Source organism: Vipera ursinii, assembly GCF_947247035.1.
Source record: "Vipera ursinii genome assembly, chromosome: 2".
Lineage (NCBI taxonomy): Eukaryota > Metazoa > Chordata > Lepidosauria > Squamata > Viperidae > Vipera > Vipera ursinii.
Window position 1 is genome coordinate 16,383,471 of NC_139513.1, and position 20,979 is coordinate 16,404,449.

The 20,979-nt window shown below is 47.1% G+C and overlaps 1 protein-coding gene across 1 annotated transcript; it reads right to left on the bottom strand.

Moving 5' to 3' along the window:
• Positions 1-311: 311 nt before the first annotated feature.
• LOC310634487 (uncharacterized protein) lies at positions 312-7,580 on the bottom strand. The gene is made up of 2 exons (XM_083352904.1): positions 7,418-7,580; positions 312-2,882 (listed from the first exon to the last, which is right to left on the bottom strand). Exon 2 carries the CDS (start codon positions 2,869-2,871, stop codon positions 1,702-1,704), a length of 1,170 nt encoding a protein of 389 aa, XP_083209030.1. The 5' UTR covers positions 2,872-2,882; positions 7,418-7,580; the 3' UTR covers positions 312-1,701.
• Between the last annotated feature and the right edge of the window lie 13,399 nt (positions 7,581-20,979).

Here is a 20,979-nt window from a genome sequence, read left to right on the forward strand (position 1 = left end):
AAAGTGGGAGCCGCGTGCGTGCGTCCATGCACGCGCATGCGCAAAAAAACATTTTGCGCATGCACAAAATACGGACGTGCACGATTGCCATTTTTTAAAATGTGTGATGGAACCGGTTCCCGGTTGCGCGACGGCCCGTTTGCAGAGCTACCACCTTCGGCAGCCTGCAAACGTGCCGCGGCAGCTTTCCCAAAGAGCGGCGCCGCTGCCCATTCGCGCGGAGGTGCGCGCGCACCTCTCCAAAGGATTGGGGAGGTGCACGCGCACCTCTCCAAACGGGCGGTGCCACTCTCCATTTGGAGAGGTGTGCGCGCACCGGGCGGCTGGGAGCCGCAGGAGACGGCTCAAAGAGCCGCATGCGGCTCCGGAGCCGCGGGCTGCCAACCCGTGGTCTAGTTTAATGAAGAGAAGGACTAAGGGTGACATGATAGCAGTCTTCCGATATCTCAGGGGCTGCCCCAAAGAAGAGGGAGTCAAGCTATTCTCAAAAACGCCCGAAGGCAGGACAAGAAGCAACAGATGGAAACTAATCAAGGAGAGAAGCAACCTAAAAATAAAGAGAAACTTCCTGACAGTTAGAACAACTAACCAGTGGAACCACCTGCCTCCAGAAGCGGTGAACGCTCCAACACTGGAAGTTTTTAAGAAGAGACTGGACAGCCATTTGTCTGAAATGGTATAGGGTTTTCTGCACGAGCAGGAGGTTGGACTAGATGACCTCCAAGGTCCCTTCCAACTTTATTATTACTATTATTCTGTGATCATAGTCTGGATGCTCAGGTTCAGTTTGCAATTATACCATCACCGTGAGCTGTTACCACATGATGGCAATTTCCAGTGTTCCCTGCTGTTTTCCCACAAGCAGAATCAATGGGTAATCTGGCAGAAGTCGCAGGTTGCGCCTGGTCCTACCAATTATTCGCCCAGTTGCACTGGTCCACAGCAATCCCTGCCCTCCCAAAGCACCTGTGCACCTGCTTATGGTACCCCGCCCCCCATCTGCAACACACACACCTGCCTGTAATATTTTTTCTTTCTGTCTATGGAGATTTTCTGCAACAGTTTTACTGTATTTACTGCCCTGTAATAAGGGTGACTTACGATTCTAGCTAATTTCTCACAATCGGCATACAGGCAGACCTTGAGTTACAACAGTTCATGTAGTGACCATTCACTAAGTTACAACGGCACTGAAAAACAGTGACTTATGACCCGTCTTCACCCTTACGACCATTGCAGCATCCCCATGGTCACTTGATCAAAATTCAGATGCTTGGCAACTGGCTCCTATTTACGACGGTTGCAGTGTCCTGGGTTCACGTGATCTCCTTTTTGCGACCTTCTGGCAAGTAAAGTCATCGGGGAAGTCAGTTTCACTTAACGACCGTGTTACTGACTTAATATCTGTGTGTGATTCACTTAACAAGGAAGGTCGTAAAATGGAACAAAAGTCACTTAACAGCCGTCTCAATTAGCAACCGAACGTTTGGGGTCAATTGTGGTCGTACGTCGAGGACTACAAAATAACTGGTACCGTGTCCTTTGCATAGAGAGTAGGCATGTCAAACTCGTGACGTCATGTGACTGTTTTTGCAACTGCCGGCAATGGGGTGGGCGTGGCTTCTGTGTGACGTGTCCGTCCCGTGGGCCGGCAGTTTGACACCCCGGCGTAGAGCCTCTTGCATTTGAAGAGGAGAGTTTTTAGACTCCAACTGTCCAATGAAGGGTTTTCACTCTTGTGTGGATTCTCTCATGTTTAATAAGGTTCGACCGCCAGGTGAAACACTTCCCACAACAGGTGCATTTATACGGCCTCTCTCCCGTGTGGATCTGCTGATGCTGGAGGAGATCTGAGCCGCGGCCAAAAAATTTCCCACATTTGCAGCATTTGTACGGCTTCCCTCTCTGAAGGATCCTCTGGTGCCTGAGAAGGTCAGAGTGGTGCCCAAAGCTCTTCCCGCAGTCCGAGCATTTGTAGGGTTTCTCCCCAGTGTGGGTGCGCTCGTGCGCCAAAAGGCCCGAACTTTGGCTGAAACTTTTCCCACAGACCGCACAAGTGTACGGTTTTTCCCCAGTGTGAGTCCTCAGATGTCTCACAAGGGCTGTGCGCTCGCAGAAGCTTTTCCCACACTCCGTGCACCGGTAGGGCTTTTCGCCTGTGTGGGTCCGTTCGTGGGCTAAAAGTCCCGAACTCTGGCTAAAACTCTTCCCACATTCGGTGCACTGGTACGGCTTCTCCCCTGTATGTGTCTTCTCGTGCGCCGAAAGACCTGACCGCCGATGGAAATTCTTCCCACAGTCCTGGCACGTGAATGGCTTCTCCCCTGTGTGAGACCTTTCGTGGGCCGCCAGGGCTGAACTCTGACTAAAACATTTCCCACACTCCCCACACTTGTAGGGTTTTTCCCCCGTGTGGATCCTCTTGTGAGTGGTGAGGTGGGATTTCCTGCTGAAGTTTTTGCCGCACTCCAGGCAGTTATAGGGCTTCTCTCCTGTGTGGGTCCGCTCGTGTGTAATAAGATGCGACTTCCGGCTGAAGGTCTTGCCACACTCCATGCAGCCATACGGCTTCTCCCCAGTGTGGAGTCTCCGGTGTCTGTACAGGCTGGAACTCTGCTTAAAAGTCTTCCCACAGTCCATGCACATCTTCACAGACCCGCAGTTGTAAAGCCCGGGCTCTTTCAATTGCTGGTGAGCTTCTGGAATGGGAAGAACTGGTCTATTTTCCTCTTTCATATCTGTGGTCTGGGGACTTCTAGAAGCTTCCCTCAAATCAAATGAGAATTGCTCCAAGAGGCATCTGCTCCTGGGAAACATCTCGTTGGGCTCAGAATCTTCCAGTTGGAGGGTCTCTTCATTCTTCTCACTCATCTGGGTGTCACCTGCTCAGAAAAATAAGAGTCTTGACATAAGGAAGCTCTGGAGATGCTAAAGTAAGAGTGTCCCAACTTTGGCAACTTGAAGACGCGTGGACTCCAACTCCCAGAATTCCTCAGCTACCCTGACTGGCTGAGGAATTCTGGGAGTTGAAGTCCACGCGTCTTCAAGTTGCCAAGGTTGGGAAACCTTGGTTAAAGGGAAGGTCCTTCTGATAATCTCCCATCCCTTCAACTAGCCAGCCTACATGGCTGTTTCATATCACTGCTCGTAGAGGAAGGGTTGACAGTAACTTCTTCCTTCAAATCCACCTCTTACCAATAGGTCTCAAAAAAAGAATTTGCTGGCCAGCTGGCACTGCAAGGGCTGTCATTTTAAAATGAAAACCTCACTGCCAATTAACCTGCAACTAGATGAACCAATCGGAGCCTGACTTTCAGGATACCCAGCCAAGGAGTGTCCAGGATTGACAAAGGGATAAGCTTGTCATTGCTCCGACAACCTCAGTGGGCGTGCACCTTCAAGGGAATTCTGGCAGTCCCCAACTTAACAACTATTTATTTTATTTAATTAACCTTCAAAGTTACAACAGCACTGAAAAAAGTGACTTCCGCTTTTCACTTTTACGACCGTTACAGCATCCCCAGGGTCACATGATCAAAATTCGGATGCTTGAGACCTGACTCATATTTATAAAAATTGCAGTGTCCTTGGCTCGTGTGATCACAGAAATTTTGGGCTCAGTTGTGGTCGTAGGCCGAGGACTACTCAAAATGAAGAATTCACCACGCTTAAGGAACACGGTGGCTCAGTGGGTTAGGACGCTGAGCTTGTGGATCAGAAGGTCGGCAGTTTGGTGGGTCGAAACCCGAGTGCCGCGTAGCAGAGTGGGCGCCTGTTACTTGTCCCAGCTTCTGCCAACCTAGCAGTTCGAAAGCACATAAAAATGCAAGTAGAAAAATAGGGACCACTACGGTGGGAAGGTAACAGCGTTCCGTGCGCCTTTGGCGTCTAGTCATGCTGGCCACATGACCACGGAGACATCCTCGGACAAGCGCTGACTCTTCGGCTATGAAACGGAGATGAGCACCGGCCCCTAGAGTTGGAAATGACTAGCACGCATGTGCGGGGGAACCTTTACCTTTACCTTTTACCTTTGCTCATTTGTGCAAAATGGCTGCCACGAGCGCAAGTGGCTGCTTCTCATGCAAGGGGAGCCTCACGCACGGACTTGCCCTCTGCTTGCACAGCCCAATTCTGAACAGGCTGCGGCCCAGTAGTAGGCCACAGTCCCGGGATTGGAGACCCCTGGACTAGAGAAAGCCCATCTAGATATAAGTAAGTACATAGCAGACCTTAGGAATTTGCATTCCAGACATAATTGCCTCTGATTTAGAATTGATACGGCCAATGGTGGCTTAGCCTCCATATCTTTGTGTCTTCCCATTTCCAAAACTAGGGTTTCAACCACCTGGATCGATACGTTGACGAATTCTTGGTGAATTCTTCATTTTGAGTAGTCCTCGGCCTACGACCACAACTGAGCCCAAAATTTCTGTGATCACACGAGCCAAGGACACTGCAATTTTTATAAATATGAGTCAGGTCTCAAGCATCCGAATTTTGATCATGTGACCCTGGGGATGCTGTAACGGTCGTAAAAGTGAAAAGCGGAAGTCACTTTTTTCAGTGCTGTTGTAACGTATCGATCCAGGTGGTTGAAACCCTAGTTTTGGAAATGGGAAGACACAAAGATATGGAGGCTAAGCCACCATTGGCCGTATCAATTCTAAATCAGAGGCAATTATGTCTGGAATGCAAATTCCTAAGGTCTGCTATGTACTTACTTATATCTAGATGGGCTTTCTCTAGTCCAGGGGTCTCCAATCCCGGGACTGTGGCCTACTACTGGGCCGCAGCCTGTTCAGAATTGGGCTGTGCAAGCGGAGGGCAAGTCCGTGCGTGAGGCTCCCCTTGCATGAGAAGCAGCCACTTGCGCTCGTGGCAGCCATTTTGCACAAATGAGCAAAGGTAAAAGGTAAAGGTAAAGGTTCCCCCGCACATGCGTGCTAGTCATTTCCAACTCTAGGGGCCGGTGCTCATCTCCGTTTCAAAGCCGAAGAGCCAGCGCTTGTCCGAGGACGTCTCCGTGGTCATGTGGCCGGCATGACTAGACACCAAAGGCACACAGAACGCTGTTACCCTCCCACGGTAGTGGTCCCTATATTTCTACTTGCATTTTTTACCTGCTTTCGAACTGCTAGGTTGGCAGAAGCTGGGACAAGTAACAGGCGCCCACTCTGCTACACAGCAGTCGGGTTTCGACCGGCCAAATTGCCGACCTTCTGATCCACAAGCTCAGCGTCCTAACCCACTGAGCCACCGTGTTCCTTAAGCGAACAAAGCCCCTCTCAAAAACAGTAACTGTGAGAGGGACCTTAGATCGTCCCTAGTGAACGATCACTTAAAAATGAGCCAGCAGTGGGCAGCAGCGGCCAAAAAAAAGCTAATAAAATCCTTGGTTGTATAAACAGAGGCATAGACTCAAAAAAACGCGTGACCTGCTAGTACCCGCTTTATAAAGCCTTAGTAAGACCACACCTGGAGTACTGCATCCAGTTTTGGTCACCACATTACAGAAAAAGATGTTGAGACTTTAGAAAAAAGCTCAAAGAAGAGCATCTAAGGCGATTAAGGGCCAGGAGACAAAAACATATAAAGACCTGTTGCAGGAATTGCACATGGCCAGTCTAGGGAAAAGAAGGACTAGGGGTGACATGATAGCACTGTCCCAGTATTGAAGGGGCTGCCACAAAGAAGCGGGGGTCAACTTATTATCCAAAGTACCAGAAGGCAAGATGAGAAACACTGCATGGAAACTAATCGAGGAGAGAAGCAACCTAGAACTAACTTCCTAACCGTGAGGACAATTAACCAGCAGAACGGCTTGTCTTCAGAAGTTGTAGGGGGCTTCATCCCCGGAGGGTTTTAAGAAAAGACTAGGATACTTGGGGGAAAAAATTGGGTTAGAAATGTAAATTTTACGCAAGCACAAAACCTAAGAGAGAATTTTTACAAGATGTTTTATAGATGGCATTTAGATCCTAAAAAGTTAGCATGTACGTATCCAAATCAAGCACCTAACTGTTGGAGATAGTAAAGAGGCAACTTATTATCATATATGGTGGACATGTAAAAATGTTAAAGCCTTTTGGATAAAAATACGGTGGATTTTTCAGAAAGTTTTTAAGAAAAAAATAAGATTTACTCCGCAGCTATTCTTATTGGGGATTATTTCGGATTGTACTGTTATAGAAACTAAATTAATGTTACACTTAATAGCGGCAGCCAGACTGTTGGTGGCGCAACATTGGAAGAAAGAAGATTTACCTACAAGAGAACAATGGATACTTAAAGCAATGGACTAGCTGAAATGGCAAAAGTTTCAGCACATTTGAAAGAACAGTCGCAAGAAAAATATATTTTGGAATGGAAAAGATGGGTTGATTATATTTCAGAACAAATACGGGACTGAAAAGTTTCAAATAGCATGTGAATAATTTTTAACAATTATAGAAGTGTTATTATAATTACTTTAAGTTTTGTTACAAGGGAGTTAAAGGGTGGAAGGTTTGTTAACGTTGTAATAGATATTTAGCATACGTTTGCATAAGATTGCTATATGTAATAAACCCTGTATTCTGCTTTGGGAAGTCCGGGTGGGGGGGGGAAGAGAAGGGGGGAGGGTTGATGGGGAGTGTGGGGGGGGGTATTATTAAAAATTTTGTAAAACTTTTCAATTAAAAAAAAAGACTGGACAGCCATTTATATGAAGGTGCTGGTGATGACCTATAAAGGTGCTGGTGATGACCTATAAAGCCCTAAATGGGTTGGGTCCGGGGTACTTGAGGGAACACCTGCTGCCGGCATCAAGTTCCCTTCGTCCAGTGCGCTCCCACAGGGAGGGTCTTCTCAGGGTGCCACCGGTAAGAGATTGCCGGCGGACGACACCCAGGGATAGGGCCTTCTCAGTGGGGGCGCCTGCCCTTTGGAACCAGCTGCCAGTGGAGCTGAGGACTGCCCCCGACCTCCGTTCATTCCGCCGGGACCTGAAGACCTGGCTCTTCGAGCTCCCTGGCCCAGGCTGAGAATTAATCTTAATTTTAACTGGGGTTTTATTTATGCAGGGACAAATATAATTTTTTTTTAAATTTGTTTTTAACTTTTGTATCTTGGTTTTTTAATCACCCTGTAAACCGCCCTGAGTCCTTCGGGAAAGGGCGGTATATAAATGTAATAAAATAAATAAAATAAAATAAATAAAAATATAGGATCTCCTGCTTGAGCAGCAGGCTGGACTAGAAGACCTCCAAGGTCCCTTCCAGCACTATTCTGATTGATTGATGGCCCCCTGTGAAAAGGTGCCACCTTTGCAGTGATCACCCATCTTGCTGCCTGTTTGCTCTTTGTCTGCTGCTTCTCCCCCCTCCCTTGCTCAGCTTTGCCCAAGCCCCCCCCCCTCCTTGCCATATTAGCTCACCTTTCTCAGCCACAAAAAAGGAGCGCCTGCAGCCTGTGGAGCTTTTGCTAGTCCTTAGCTGCAATCACAGCTGGTCAGAGTTTAGAATTATTATTATTATTATTATTATTTTTTAAAAAGGCTCCCCACGAAGCATTTAATCTCCTTGCAGCACAGGAAAAACGTCAGCCCAGGCCTTTGGCTGGCTTCTCAAATAACAAAAGCCGCTCTGTGAAATCTCAGCTTGGTCGATTTAACCCTTGGATGAGCCAAAGAGGACACCAGATGTTTCTGTGAAGGGTGTGTGTGTGTGTGTGTGTGTGTGTGAACTGTTTACAGGGGTACCCCTCCCCCCCTCCGCCACCCCCTGAGATCCTCCCTTCTCAAGCTGCAGCAGGACGAAGGATGTTGAAAGATTTCCGTGACTGTAGAACAAGGGGTCTTCAAACTTGGCCCTTTTATGACTTGTGGACTTCAACTCCCAGAGTTCCTCAGCTAGGCATGCTGGCTGAGGAATTTTGGGAGTTGAAGTCCACAAGTCATAAAAGGGCCAAGTTTGAAGACCCCTGCTGTAGAATAAAGCCACCTTGTCCTCACCCACAAGGATCTGCCAATCCCTTTCAATGTGAGCTAGTAGGGAAGTCTGGAAGAGGAACCATGGGAACTGGGCACAGTTGAGAGAGGAACTGGCACAGAACTCAAAATCTCCTGATTTCTAGCTGGTGTCTTAACCATTAAACCAGACTCTACCCCACCTCCTAGGCTTCTCCCAACGGAGAGCAGAAGCTCTTTTCCCTTTTAAAAATCACAAGTGGTCCCTGCCTGATGGTGAAGGCACCAGACCTGTAATTTTTTGTCACCTTCTGGATTAGAGTAGTGAGAAATGGGTCTCTGGCTTCTTGGTACACTCCCTCTGGGTGATTTGCAGTAGAATAGAATAGAATAGAATAGAATAGAATAGAATAGAATAGAATAGAGTAGAGTAGAGTAGAGTAGAGTAGAGTAGAGTAGAGTAGAGTAGAGTAGAGTAGAGTAGAGTAGAGTAGGGTAGGGTAGGGTAGGGTAGGGTAGGGTAGGGTAGGGTAGAACAGAGCTGGAAGGGACCTTAGAGGTCATCTAGTCTAGCCCCCTGCTCAGGCAGGAGAACCAGGCAGGAGGGACGCGGTGGCTCAGTGGGTTAGGACGCTGAGCTTGTCGATCAGTAGGTCGGCAGTTTGGCGGGTCGAATCCCGAGTGCCGCGTAGCAGAGTGAGCGCCTGTTACTCGTCCCAGCTTCTGCCAACCTAGCAGTTCGAAAGCACGTAAAAATGCAAGTAGAAAAATAGGGACCACTGCGGTGGGAAGGTAACAGCGTTCCGTGCGCCTTTGGCGTGTAGTCATGCCGGCCACATGACCACGGAGACGTCCTCGGACAAGCGCTGGCTCTTCGGCTTTGAAACGGAGATGAGCACCGGCCCCTAGAGTCGGAAACGACTAGCACGCGTGTGCGGGGGAACCTTTACCTTTACCTTTAGTCTAGCCCCCTGCTCAGGCAGGAGAACCTATACCATCTGAGACAGGTGACTGTCCAGTCTCTTCTTGAAAATGCAGTGATGGAGCAGCGCCCACGATTTCTGGGGGTAAACTATTCCACTGGTTGATTGTCCTCACTATCCTAAATCCTAAACTCCTAAAGATTTCTGATGATTGAATTGAAAAGTCATGGCACAGTGTTTTTCATTTTAGTAAACTAAATGAAAAACTAAAGAGTGTCAGTTTAGTGGTTAAACCAGGAGGCTGTGAGTTCATATCCTGCCTTTAGCACAAAACCACTGGCTTTGGACTAGTTGCTTTCTCTTCGTATTAGGAAGAAAATCCTAGCAAGATCGCTTCTGAAAATCTTGCCCCAAATTTTTGCCAATAAAAATGTGTGGACTTATCCATGTTAGTTGCTAGGGGTCAAGACTGACTTTGAGGAGGGGGGGGAGGGGGCGTGGGGGGGGATGGATGGAGAAATGCAAATGCTGGTGAAAGCTTAATGGGCAATATAGGTCCAGAACATCTGCTGAATTGACTGTGTGTTGTGAGTGCATTGTACCCACTTAGTTTTATGAAAATGAGAATTGGGCCTGTCAAAAGGGGCATTAACATATCTTGAATGGAGCATTTAAAAGTACTTTAAAAGTATGCCTGACAAGGAGACAGAGTAGACAATGGATGGATGCCACTGGATAGAAAGAATGGAGGACTTTTGAATTGCAAAAGAGAGGAATTAAGGAACTAATAGGCTGAGAGGAAGGTGAGAATTTTAAAGAATAAACTGATGAAGTGAAAACAGCAAGGGTTGCCACAGGGTTGGGAACCTGGCTGACAAAAAGTTGTTGAACATCCTTGATTGTCACTTCCCAGGTCAAAAGCATCACTGCTTCCTTGGTCCCAGTCTAGAGAGAGAACTTAATAGCTGTTGTCTGATGTTGCCCTTAAGTGGATAGGCATCTGAAACCCATAAGAAGCTGAGAACTCCCTTCAGTGCTTGGAAAGCCACCATTCATCTTCCATTACAATACAAATTCTATTAAAGATGGGAATGTGGCATCTCATGTAATTATAGTTTATATAATATAGGCTCAGTAGGCCCAGTACTCTTCAATATCTTCATCAATGACGTAGATGAGAGAATTAAAGGGGAACTCATCAAATTTGCAGATGACACCAAACTGGCAGGAGTAACCAACACCACAGAAGACAAGCTCAGGATCCAAAAAGATCTTGACAAACTTGAACAATGGGCCCTATCCAACAAAATGAGTTTCAATGTGGAGAAAAGCAAAGTTTTACATTTAGGCAGGAAAAACCAAAGCTACAAGTACAGATTGGGCAAGACCTGGCTTAAAAACAGTAACTGCGAGAGGGACCTTGGAGTCCTAGTAGACAATCACTTAACCATGAACCAGCAGTGTGCAGCAGCCGCCAAAAAAGCTAATATAACCCTGGCTTGTATAAACAGAGGCATAGAATAGTGATCATGCGAGGCATTAGTACCGCTTTATAAAAGCACACCTGAAATACTGCAGCCAATTTTGGTCACCATATCACAAAAAAGATGTGGAGAGTTTGGAAAAAAAAATCAGAGAAGAGCAACTAATATGATCAAAGACCTGGAGATTAAAACATACGAAGAACAGCTGCAGGACTTGGGTTTGGCTGCTAGTCTTAAAAAAAAGAAGAAATAGGGGAGACATGATAGCAGTATTCCAGGATTTGAGGGGCTGCCACAAATTCTGGGAGTTGAAGTCCACGAGTCATAAAAGAGCCAAGGTTACCTACCCCTGACCTAAACCAAGCTACCATTCCCTTTCAAGGAACTGCAAGTGGATTATTAAATGTCCACTAATCTTAGACTGTGAATCTAACTGTAAATCACTCACACGTTAACAATAATTTCAAAAGGCGAACAATTTGTATTCTGTGTCCGTGCCTATAATATTAAACAACATCTGCCTATGCCAGGTTCTTGGGAAGGATTAACCGGTGGATAAAAATGCCAAATCCACTCTAAACATCTGGCTGACTATGCAACCAACCATATAACTTACTCATGTAATACAATAATTCTACGTTGCATGACTTTGTACAATTCTAGGCAGCTCACAAGAGACAAAACATAGATAAAAGATAACAAGCACTATGAATTAAGGGGTCTCACCCTCCTTCTCCCAAAGCCCGGGTGAAGACCCTGCTAGGTCGTTTTCCACCCTAAATGACAACAAGGTTTCAATGCATTAAGATGACTTGGTGCATACCTAATTTAGGGTTGAACATGCATCTAGTCCTCAATGATGTGGGAACATACTTCCCATCGTCCTTGGTTACTGGCCTTTTTGACTGTGAGTTGGAATCCACAACAGCTGAAATGTTTAACTAGGCTGCTAGCTGGACCTGACTTTTGCCCACTTCAAGATAGTCGGATGTTGGCTAGGGATCACGAGAAAGATGCTAAATTGAAGCCTGAGATTTAACTGAACTGCCGTTACCTTCTTTTCCCTTTAATCTCAGAGACTTGAAGGAGTTAAAATGACAGAGCTCAGCTTCCTAGATGGAGCCAGAATTCCCCCATCCCTCCAAAGCTGAAACTGAACTCCTCTTCCTGTCCCTCCTCCTGGATGGCTGATTTGAAAGGAGGGACCACCTTTTGCTGCTGCTGAGTTGCGGGCGGGGTTTTTTTTTGTGTGTGCATTTTACACTGCAGATTTGCAAGACTGCAACCCAGCTGTGGAAGCGAGCTGAGGAAAAAGATGGGGGAAAGGTCTGAGAGAAAAGGCCATCAGGTGGGAACGTGTGGCTCATAAAAGCAGCGGCACCAAATAAGAGGCATTGGGGAGGGGGATTTTATAAAGATCCTGTAAAACAGATACGATCCACTTCTCTCTCTTCCCGGCCCCCCTCCTTTTTGCATAGGACGATGCAAGAAAAAATGTTGAAGGAAGCAGGAAAAGGGGAAAACTATTTTAAAAAATGGCAGTGCAGATATTTTTTTTTAATAACCCAAACTCAAAATCTTGCTGCAATTGATAAAATCTTTTTGTGCAATGCATCCAGCATTTCAAAGCACGGGGCGCCTTTTCTTTCTTTCTTTTTTTAACAAAAGGGCAGGCTTCTTTGCATAGCCTTTCCTCCACCAGCTTTCTTCAGTTGGACTTCAGCTGCCATAATCCCTAGAGGGAAATACCCCGTTTAAGGCTAAGGACTGCAGAGTAGAAGGCTGCCTTTCTTTTAATCTGAATGAAATCTCTGCTCCAGCTAACTCTTGTCTTTACACCAGTGTTCCTTAACTTGGCAATCTTTAAGATGTGCGGACTACAACTCCCAGAATTCCCCAGCCAGTGGAATTCTGGGAGTTTTTAAGTCTGCACATCTTCAAGTTGCCAAGATTAAAGAAACGCTGCTCTCTAAATCAGAGGTCCCCAACCTTTTGGGCACCAGGGACGGGTTCCCTGCAGAGAGGTTTTTTTCACGGACTGGGGTGTGTGTGTGTGTGTGTGTGTGTGTGTGTGTGTGTGTGTGTGTGTGTGTTTGATTACCGCCTGCATCCTGAGGATGGAGCTTTGCTTGTTTGTGCGGCCCGATGGCTGGCTTGCTGCGACCCGGTACTGGTCCACGGACTGGGGGTTGGGGACCCCTGCTCTAAACCTTTCCAACCTGCTACTTTGCAAGCAGGCTAGGTTAGGGCTCCCATCATCCCCAACCAGCACGGCTATTGCTGAGAACTGCCGTCCAGCTCTTTGGGATGAGAATTTGTAGTCCAACAGTTTTTACACTGTTTTGGGAACGAGGTCTGAACATTCACCCAGGATCTCCTGTTGCAGAGTGAAGAGTCTGCAGTTTCAGCCTATCCAAAGAACTGAGCTAAGAAGAAGACCACACACAAGGATCGAGATCAACAGTGGAGCCACATAGGAACCCCATCCTGCAAAACTAAATAAGTATGTCTTTTAGTTCTGTGTGGTTGTTTTGTGTGGTGGTTCAACAGTGTGTGTGTGTGTGTGTACAACATCATCTATCTCCAGTCTACAACAGTCCTTTCAGCAGTTCCAAGATGGCTCCACACCCATTTGTATTACTCAGGTGACCCTGACGACACACAGATAAACCTCCAGGGTGGCCTCAAGAATCTCTAAAAGAATGTAAATGACCAGCTTTCTGCAAGGAGTATATTCCTTCCATTCCCCACCATCCAGTCAGAACTGAAGAAGCTTCTCGGATGAAGCTTCTCGGAGTCTTCTCCAGCACCATAGTTCAAAGGCCTCAATTCGTTGGTGCTCAGCCTTTCTTATGGTCCAACTTTCACAGCCATACATTTAGGTCCTACCTATCCCTGGTTTGGGCTTTGCCCTCAGTTAGTACATAATTTCCTAATGAATTTTGAAAAAATGTTACCTTAGATAAGAAAAACATGTTCCTTCAGCTACTCTAATGAAGAGCTGTGGTGTAATGAAGTGCAGTGGTTAGAATGCGGTACATATTGCAAGCTAACTCTGCAATCCACTGCCAGGAGTTCGATCCTGACGGGCTCAAGGTTGACTCAGCCTTCCGTCCTTCCAAGGTCGATAAAATGAGGATCCAGATTGTTGGAGGGGTGTGTGTGCAATATGCTGACTCTAAACCGTTCAGAGAGGGCTGTAAAGCACTGTGAAGGGGTATATAAGTCCAAGTGCTAGTGCTAATGGGCTAGTGGAGCATGCTTGATAAATTGTGCTGTATCGTGGTTATTAACCCTAGCTGTGTATATATTTTTCTCCCAGAGATCCAAAACATTATGGAGGAAGAAGACTGGCCAGGACCCAGACAACCTGAGAAAAATTTGGAAGAGGTAGGAAGAGGCCATGATGTCACCTGTGCAGAGACCAGCACGAAGCCTCTTGCTAAGGCAACACCGTCACTTCAGAAAGGGAAGCTAGCAGATGGGCTCCAACAGGGTTGGGAAGGCCAGTGGCCAAATTTCTTGACCTGCCCGCCGTCTCCCTGCCCAAGATGGAAGGATCGACTATCCAAGTCGAGGCCTGGCAGCCAAGAACGCCCATCCTCCTCGGAAGGAGGGGATGAAGATTATCGGTGCCCTAGAACAGAATCTGGTAGCCAAACTGGGACAGGCTTCTGTGAGAAGGCTCATAAGGTCCACGCAAACCTGAACTTTCCTCTGAAGGAGGAGATTCTGGGGGGAGACGTCCCTGATTCGGAGACGCAACGCCAACACTTCAGACGGTTCAGCTACCAGCAAGCTGAAGGCCCTCGTCTGGCCGCTAGCCAACTCTGGGAGCTCTGCCAGCAGTGGTTGAAACCAGAGGAACGTACCAAGGAGCAGATCCTGGATCTGCTGGTTCTGGAGCAGTTTGTGAGCATCCTGCCCGTGGAGATCCAGAGCTGGGTCCAGGAAATAAGTCCCAGGACTTGCTCTGAAGCAGTGGCCCTGGCTGAGGATTTCTTAGAAAGACAACCGGAGGAACGCCAGCCGAGCTCTCCAGAGAGAGGCCAAGGACGGGAAAGCCGCCGATCTCCTTGGAATGTTTGTGCGGGGACTGGATCTGTTGGGTGGGAAGGGAACAGGGGAGATCGCTTGGGTTCAAATTCGAGCTTATCTAACGGATTGGCAAGGACGTTTTGGAGATCTGTTGCCAGACAGGGCAAGGAGGATTGGATTATTAGGCTGACGTAACATAAAGCAAAGGGACGCGGTGGCTCAGTGGGTTAGGACGATGAGCTTGTTGATCAGAAGGTCGGCAGTTTGGCGGGTCGAATCCCGAGTGCCGCGTAGCAGAGCCTGTTACTGGTCCCAGCTTCTGCCAACCTAGCAGTTCGAAAGCACGTAAAAATGCAAGTAGAAAAATAGGGACCACTCCGGTGGGAAGGTAACAGCGTTCCGTGCGCCTTTGGCGTCTAGTCATGCCGTCCACATGACCACGGAGACGTCCTCGGACAAGCGCTGGCTCTTCGGCTTTGAAACGGAGATGAGCACCGGCCCCTAGAGTCGGAAACGACTAGCATGCATGTGTGGGGGAACCTTTACCTTTACCTAACATAAAGCAAGAGCTTAGAATAGCTTTCCCCTACCCTGGGCTTTTGTAGGACGACCCTGGTATTGTTGCCAATTATAACGTTTGCTGCAACAGAAGGGCAGACTTGTTAAACCCATGGGAAATACCCACGGTTGTGTCTCTGGTGATTCTTGGTCATCCATGTCGGAGTTAGCCCAAAGGTGCTTTTTCACCAGGCAACTGGACTTTCTTGTTTTTTCCTTGAAGACATTTCACTTCTCATCCAAGAAGCTTCTTCAGCCCACTGAGGAGCTGAAGAAGCTTCTTGGATGAGAAGTGAAACGTCTTCAAAGAAAAACAAGGAGGTCCAGTCGCCTCGTCAAAAAGCACCTTGAGGATGTCCATGGTTGTGTTTTAACGTGAAATAATTTTGAATACGTCAGCCGCATGCAGTTTTTGTCCTATATCTTAGTACACGTGGCAATCCTTAACTCAATTTAAATCAGGGGTCTTCAAACGTGGCCCTTTTATGACTGTGGACTTCAGCTCCCAGAATTCCTCAGCCAGGCACATGTGCCAGGCTGGGGAATTCTGGGAGTTGAAGTCCACAAGTCATAAAAGGGCCAGGTTTGAAGACCCCTGATTTAAATGTTCCTGTTGTGATGGTTTTGTGTGTTGTTACCCAAATAAAAACCCTTATTACCTAATTCAGGGTAATTTACCCAGGTTTGGGAAGCAGTGGCTTAAATGGAACGTGTGGATTTTTCACCAGAAACTCTGGCCTTCATCTTGACTGTGTCCTGTTTGAATCTTCATTCAGTTATCCTTACTTTGCTTTCAGATGCCAGGACCTTTGTGCAACATGCCTGCCAAAAGCCCAGTCTCAGAGCACTTGCTGTCTGATGAGACAGAGAAGGGGCCGCTAGCCAGGGGTGGCAAAGAAAAGGATGATCAGGAAACGTCGTTAGGTAGGTTGGTACCACTATGTCTCTAATCCTAATGGTCACCTTAACGTTCAAACTGCCTTTGGTTATGTATCTTAAGATTCCTTGGCCAGGCATGGTCCCGTACAGGTAAGCGAGAAGATGCTGTCCTTCTCCGGGATGGAAAAGGCATTTCCCAAGATCTTGGGGAAATGGTGAAAGATGTGGCTGGATCTTGACATTCTGACTGAATCGGAAGAATGATGAAAAATTGTCACAGCCTGTCAGCCCTTCAAAGTAAACCAGGTCAGGAAACAAACTCCACAGGGACCATGGAACATTACTGGGATAGACTAGACTTTCCCTCCTACTCTAGTGCAGAGTTTCTCAATCTTGACAACTTAAAGATGTGTGGACTTCAGTTCCCAGAATTCCCCAGCCAGTTATGCTTCCATCATCTATGTTGAGATAGAATAGAACAGAATAGAGCTGGAAGGGACCTTGGAGGTCTTCTAGTCCAGCCCCCTGCTCAAACAGCAGAACCTATACCATCTCAGACAGTTGATTGTCTAGTCTCTTCTTGAAGATCTCCAGTGATGGAGCACCCACGATTTCTGGAGGCAAGCTGTTCCACTGGTTGATTGTCCTCACTGTCAGGGAGTTTCTCCTTAATTCCAGGTTGCTTCTCTCTTTGATCAGTTTCCACCCATTGTTTCTTGTCCTTCCCTCTGGTGCTCTGGTGAACAACCTGGCCCCCTCTTCCTCGTGGCAGCCCCTCAGATACTGGAATACTGCTATCATGTCTCCCCTATTTCTTCTTGTTTCAAAATCATCTCCATGACTCTCCATGACCACTGAAATGGGCCTCACATGTCGTCCTCCCGAAGATGCAAATTTTCCTGTGTTTGTTTCCAGCTTCCCTTGAGTCAGTCTTGATACCAGCCTTGTAGTTTTCTTAGCAATATTTTCAAAGTGGTGTACTGAAGGGGAAAGAAATTCAGACGAAGGGAAAGGAATTCAGACCCGGGTCGATAGAGAGTTCTGAACAAGCCAGGCAGCCTCGTCTCCACAAAAAAACCTCCTTGAGCAGTGCCCGCTGAACTTTTATTCACCTCCAACATTACAAAAACTCCATCAATCTCATACAACATAGGATACATAGAAATAATTGGATACATACATAGTGAGAACTTCTCAGGTGCCTATGAGATCATTACAAAAACAAGATACTAAAGATATATGTGAAAGCTCTCTCATAGCGTTTCCCAAACCTCCCACATGCCAGCCTGCCTGTGAGTCAGGAGAGTTTGCTCTACACTATAACCCACGTGGAGGCCAACTAAAGGGGGTTGGGAAAGCTGAAGGCTGAGAAACCAAATTCTTGGGAGGCCAAATTCTGGCCGTTCCCACAGTGTATAATTGCCTCCTTTCTAGGGCTGAGAGAGAATGACTGGCACAAGGTCACCCAACTGGCTTTGTGCCGAAAGTGAGACTTGAACTCTTGGTTTCCCAAGAGTTTCTAACTGGTGCCTTTAACGCTCTTAAAATTTTACTCTTGACATGTATTGTAAACCTGAGAATTCTTTTGATAGACATAGAAGATTTTGAAACTAAATTTGGCCTTCCAAAATTAGATTTCCCTTCCGGCAAAAACTTTTACCCTTTTTATTATGGATAAAAATCAAAGAAGTGTTTTGGTTTTTTTGACAATACGTAATGGGAAAAGAACTGGGTGATTTTCCTCTTTTGCTTTAATGAATCATGTGTTCCTAAACTTGATGAATTGCACAGTTAGAGTTTTGAAACTGGCATCTTATCTTCTTCCCTTAATGAAGCATAAGATTATGGTTATAACCCTAACTTGGTAACGATGGATTCTCCATGCTATTGGATCGTGACTCATAAGTCTCTGTCGATCCCTGCAGGTAACAATGGCATTGAGGCAAAAGATGATGGAATCCTTGAGCAGCAAATGTCTTTGGCCAAAGGGACAATCTTTCCATTCCATGACGAGAAAGAAGCCGAGTCTGGAAATCAGCCAGAACTACAGAGCTTCGGAGAAGACCATCCGAAGAAGACCCCGCTTTGCCGAGAAGGTGATGGAAACGTGGTCAAAGAAAGCCGCATCCAGAATAAAAGCAACAGGAAATGCACAGAGTGTGGACACCTTTGTGAGGTTGACGACCTTCCTGCCAATCAGAAAACGGACCCGGAAGAATTTTACATCTGTCCCCAGTGTGGGAAGACCTTCAAGAACGGAGCGCCCCTAGCCTCCAACCAGGGAACTGCGGCCAGGGCCAAACCCTATCCGTGCTCCGAGTGCAGCAAAAGCTTTGGCACCAAGGCAGCCCTCCTGAAGCACCAAGCCACCCACACGGGGGAGAAGCCCTACGCCTGCTCCGAGTGCGGGAAGTGCTTCACGACCAGCTCCAACCTGATCTATCACAACATCGTCCACACGGGGGAGAAGCCCCACAAGTGCGCCGACTGCGGTAAAGGCTTCCACTGGAAGTCGTCCCTGATTACCCATGAGAGGACTCACACGGGCGAGAAGCCGTACGAGTGTCCCGAGTGCGGCAAGAGCTTTGGAAACAGCTCCCAGCTTCTGAGGCACAAGAGGGTGCACACCGGCGAGAAGCCCTACCACTGCTCCGAGTGTGGCCGGAGCTTCAACCAGATCGCCTCGCTCATCGCACACAAGCGCATCCACACGGGGGAGAAGCCTTACGAGTGCGCCGAATGCGGGAAGGGTTTTGGCACCCGGACCAACCTGATGATGCACCGCAGGGTCCACACGGGAGAGAGGCCCTACACGTGCTCCTACTGTGGACAGAGCTTCAGCCAGAGGACTCACCTTATCATCCACGAGAGGACCCACACGGGAGAAAAGCCCTACAGCTGCTCTGAGTGCGGGAAAAGCTTCAATGCCAAAGCGCCCCTGATCACCCACAAAAGGATCCACACAGGGGAGAACCTTTATGAGTGCTTCCAGTGTGGGAAAAGCTTCAGCACCAGCTCCAATCTCCTGAACCACAACATCATTCACACGGGGGAGAAACCCCACAAGTGCTTGGACTGTGGCAAATGCTTCAATCGGAAATCCTCCCTGATTACACACCAGAGGACCCACACTGGGGAGAAGCCCTATGCCTGCTTTGAGTGTGGGAAGCGTTTCATTTCGAGTTCGGATCTCACCAAGCACAAGAAAGTTCACCGGGGAAGCGGGCAGCCTGCCCTGCCAGTTTAGAGTATAGCCCAACACAGGGGATCCGAGACAACACCGTTGCTAAACTGTTAATATTTGATTGGCCTCGATCCTATACGGGTAGTCCTCGACGTACGGCCACGGTTCAGTCCAAGGTTTCTGTTGCTAAGCGAGGCCGTTAAAGTGAATTTGGCCCCATTTTATGAACTTTCTTGCCACAGTCGTTGAAGTGAATCACTGCAGTTGTTCAGTTAGTAACACGGTCGTTAAGGGAATCTGGCTTCCCCCTTGACTTTACTTGTCAGAAGGTCACAAAAGGGGAATCGCATGACCCCTGGACACTGTAATCGTCATAAATACATGCCAGTTGTCTTGATGACGTAATCATGGGGAACGCTGCAGTGGCCGCAATGATTTAAAAAAAAAAACAGTCATAAATCCCTTTTTAGTGCCATTGTAACTTCAAACGGTCGCTACGTGAACTGCTGCACGTGGAGGACTGCCTGTATAAAGTGGGTCCTGGAGGCAATTAACTCAAAGTGCTATGGTTAATAGATCTCCTAACCATATGGTATTATTTCTTTGCAGTATTCTGTGTGGCATTTCATTTCCCACTTGGGAGAAAACGTGGGTTGGATCTATTGAAACCCCTTTTATCTCCTGCATATACAGTTGCAAGAAAAAGTATGTGAACCCTTTGGGATTACATGGAGTTTTGCATGAATTGGCCATAAAATGCGCTCTAGACGTCATGTAAGTCACAACAATAGAAAAACACAGTCTGCTTAAAATAATACTACACAAACATTAGCTGTTGTCATGTTTGAATTGAACATAAGATGGAAACATTCACAGTGCAGGGTGGAAAAAGTATGTGAACCTTTGGACTTAATAACTGGTTGACCCTCCTTTGGCAGCAATAACCTCAGCCAAACGTTTCCTGTAGTTGCAGATCAGACCTGCACAACGATCTGGAGTAATTTTGGACCACTCCTCTTCACAAAACTGTTTCAGTGTAGCAATATTCTTGGGTTGTCTGGTGTGAATCGCTCTCTTAAGGTCATGCCACAGCATTTCAATTGGGTTGATGTCAGGACTCTGACTGGGCCACTCCAGAAGGCGTATTCTGTTCAATTGAAGCCATTGTTTTGTTGAATTACTTGTATGCTTTGGGTCATTGTCCTGTTGCATCACTCATCCTCTGCGGAGCTTCAGTTGGCGGACAGATGGTCGTACGTTTTCCTGCAAAATGTCTTGATAAACTCTGGAATTCCTTTTCCCATCAATGACAACAATCTGTCCAGGCCCTGAGGCAGCAAAGCAGCCCCAAACCATGATGCTCCCTCCGCCATGTTTTACAGTGGGGATGAGGTTTTGATGTTGGTGTGCTGTGCCTTTTTTTCTCCACACATAGTGTTGTGTGTTTTTCCCAAACAACTCAATTTTGGCTTCATCTGTCCACAGTATATTTTGCCAGTAGTGCTGTGGAACATCCAGGTGCTCTTTTGCAAACTTCAAACGTGCTGCAATATTTTTTTTTTGGACAGCAATGGCTTCCTCCGTGGTGTCCTCCCATGTACTTCATTCTTGTTTAATGTTTTCCTTATTGTAGATGTGTCAACAAAAATGTTAGCATGTGCCAGAGATTTCTGTAGGTCTTTAGCTGACACTCTAGGATTCTTCTTTACCTCATTAAGCATTATGCGCTGTGCTCTTGCAGTCATTTTTACAGGACGACCACGCCTAGGGAGAGTAGCAACAGTGCTAAACTTTCCCCATTTGTAGACAGTCTGTCTTACCGTGGACACATGAACATCAAAGCTTTTGGAGATACTTTTGTAACCCTTTCCAGCTTCATACAAGTCAACAATTCTTGATCGTAGGTCTTCTGAGAGCTCTTTTCTGCGAGGCATGATTCACATCAGACAGTGCTTCTTGAGACCA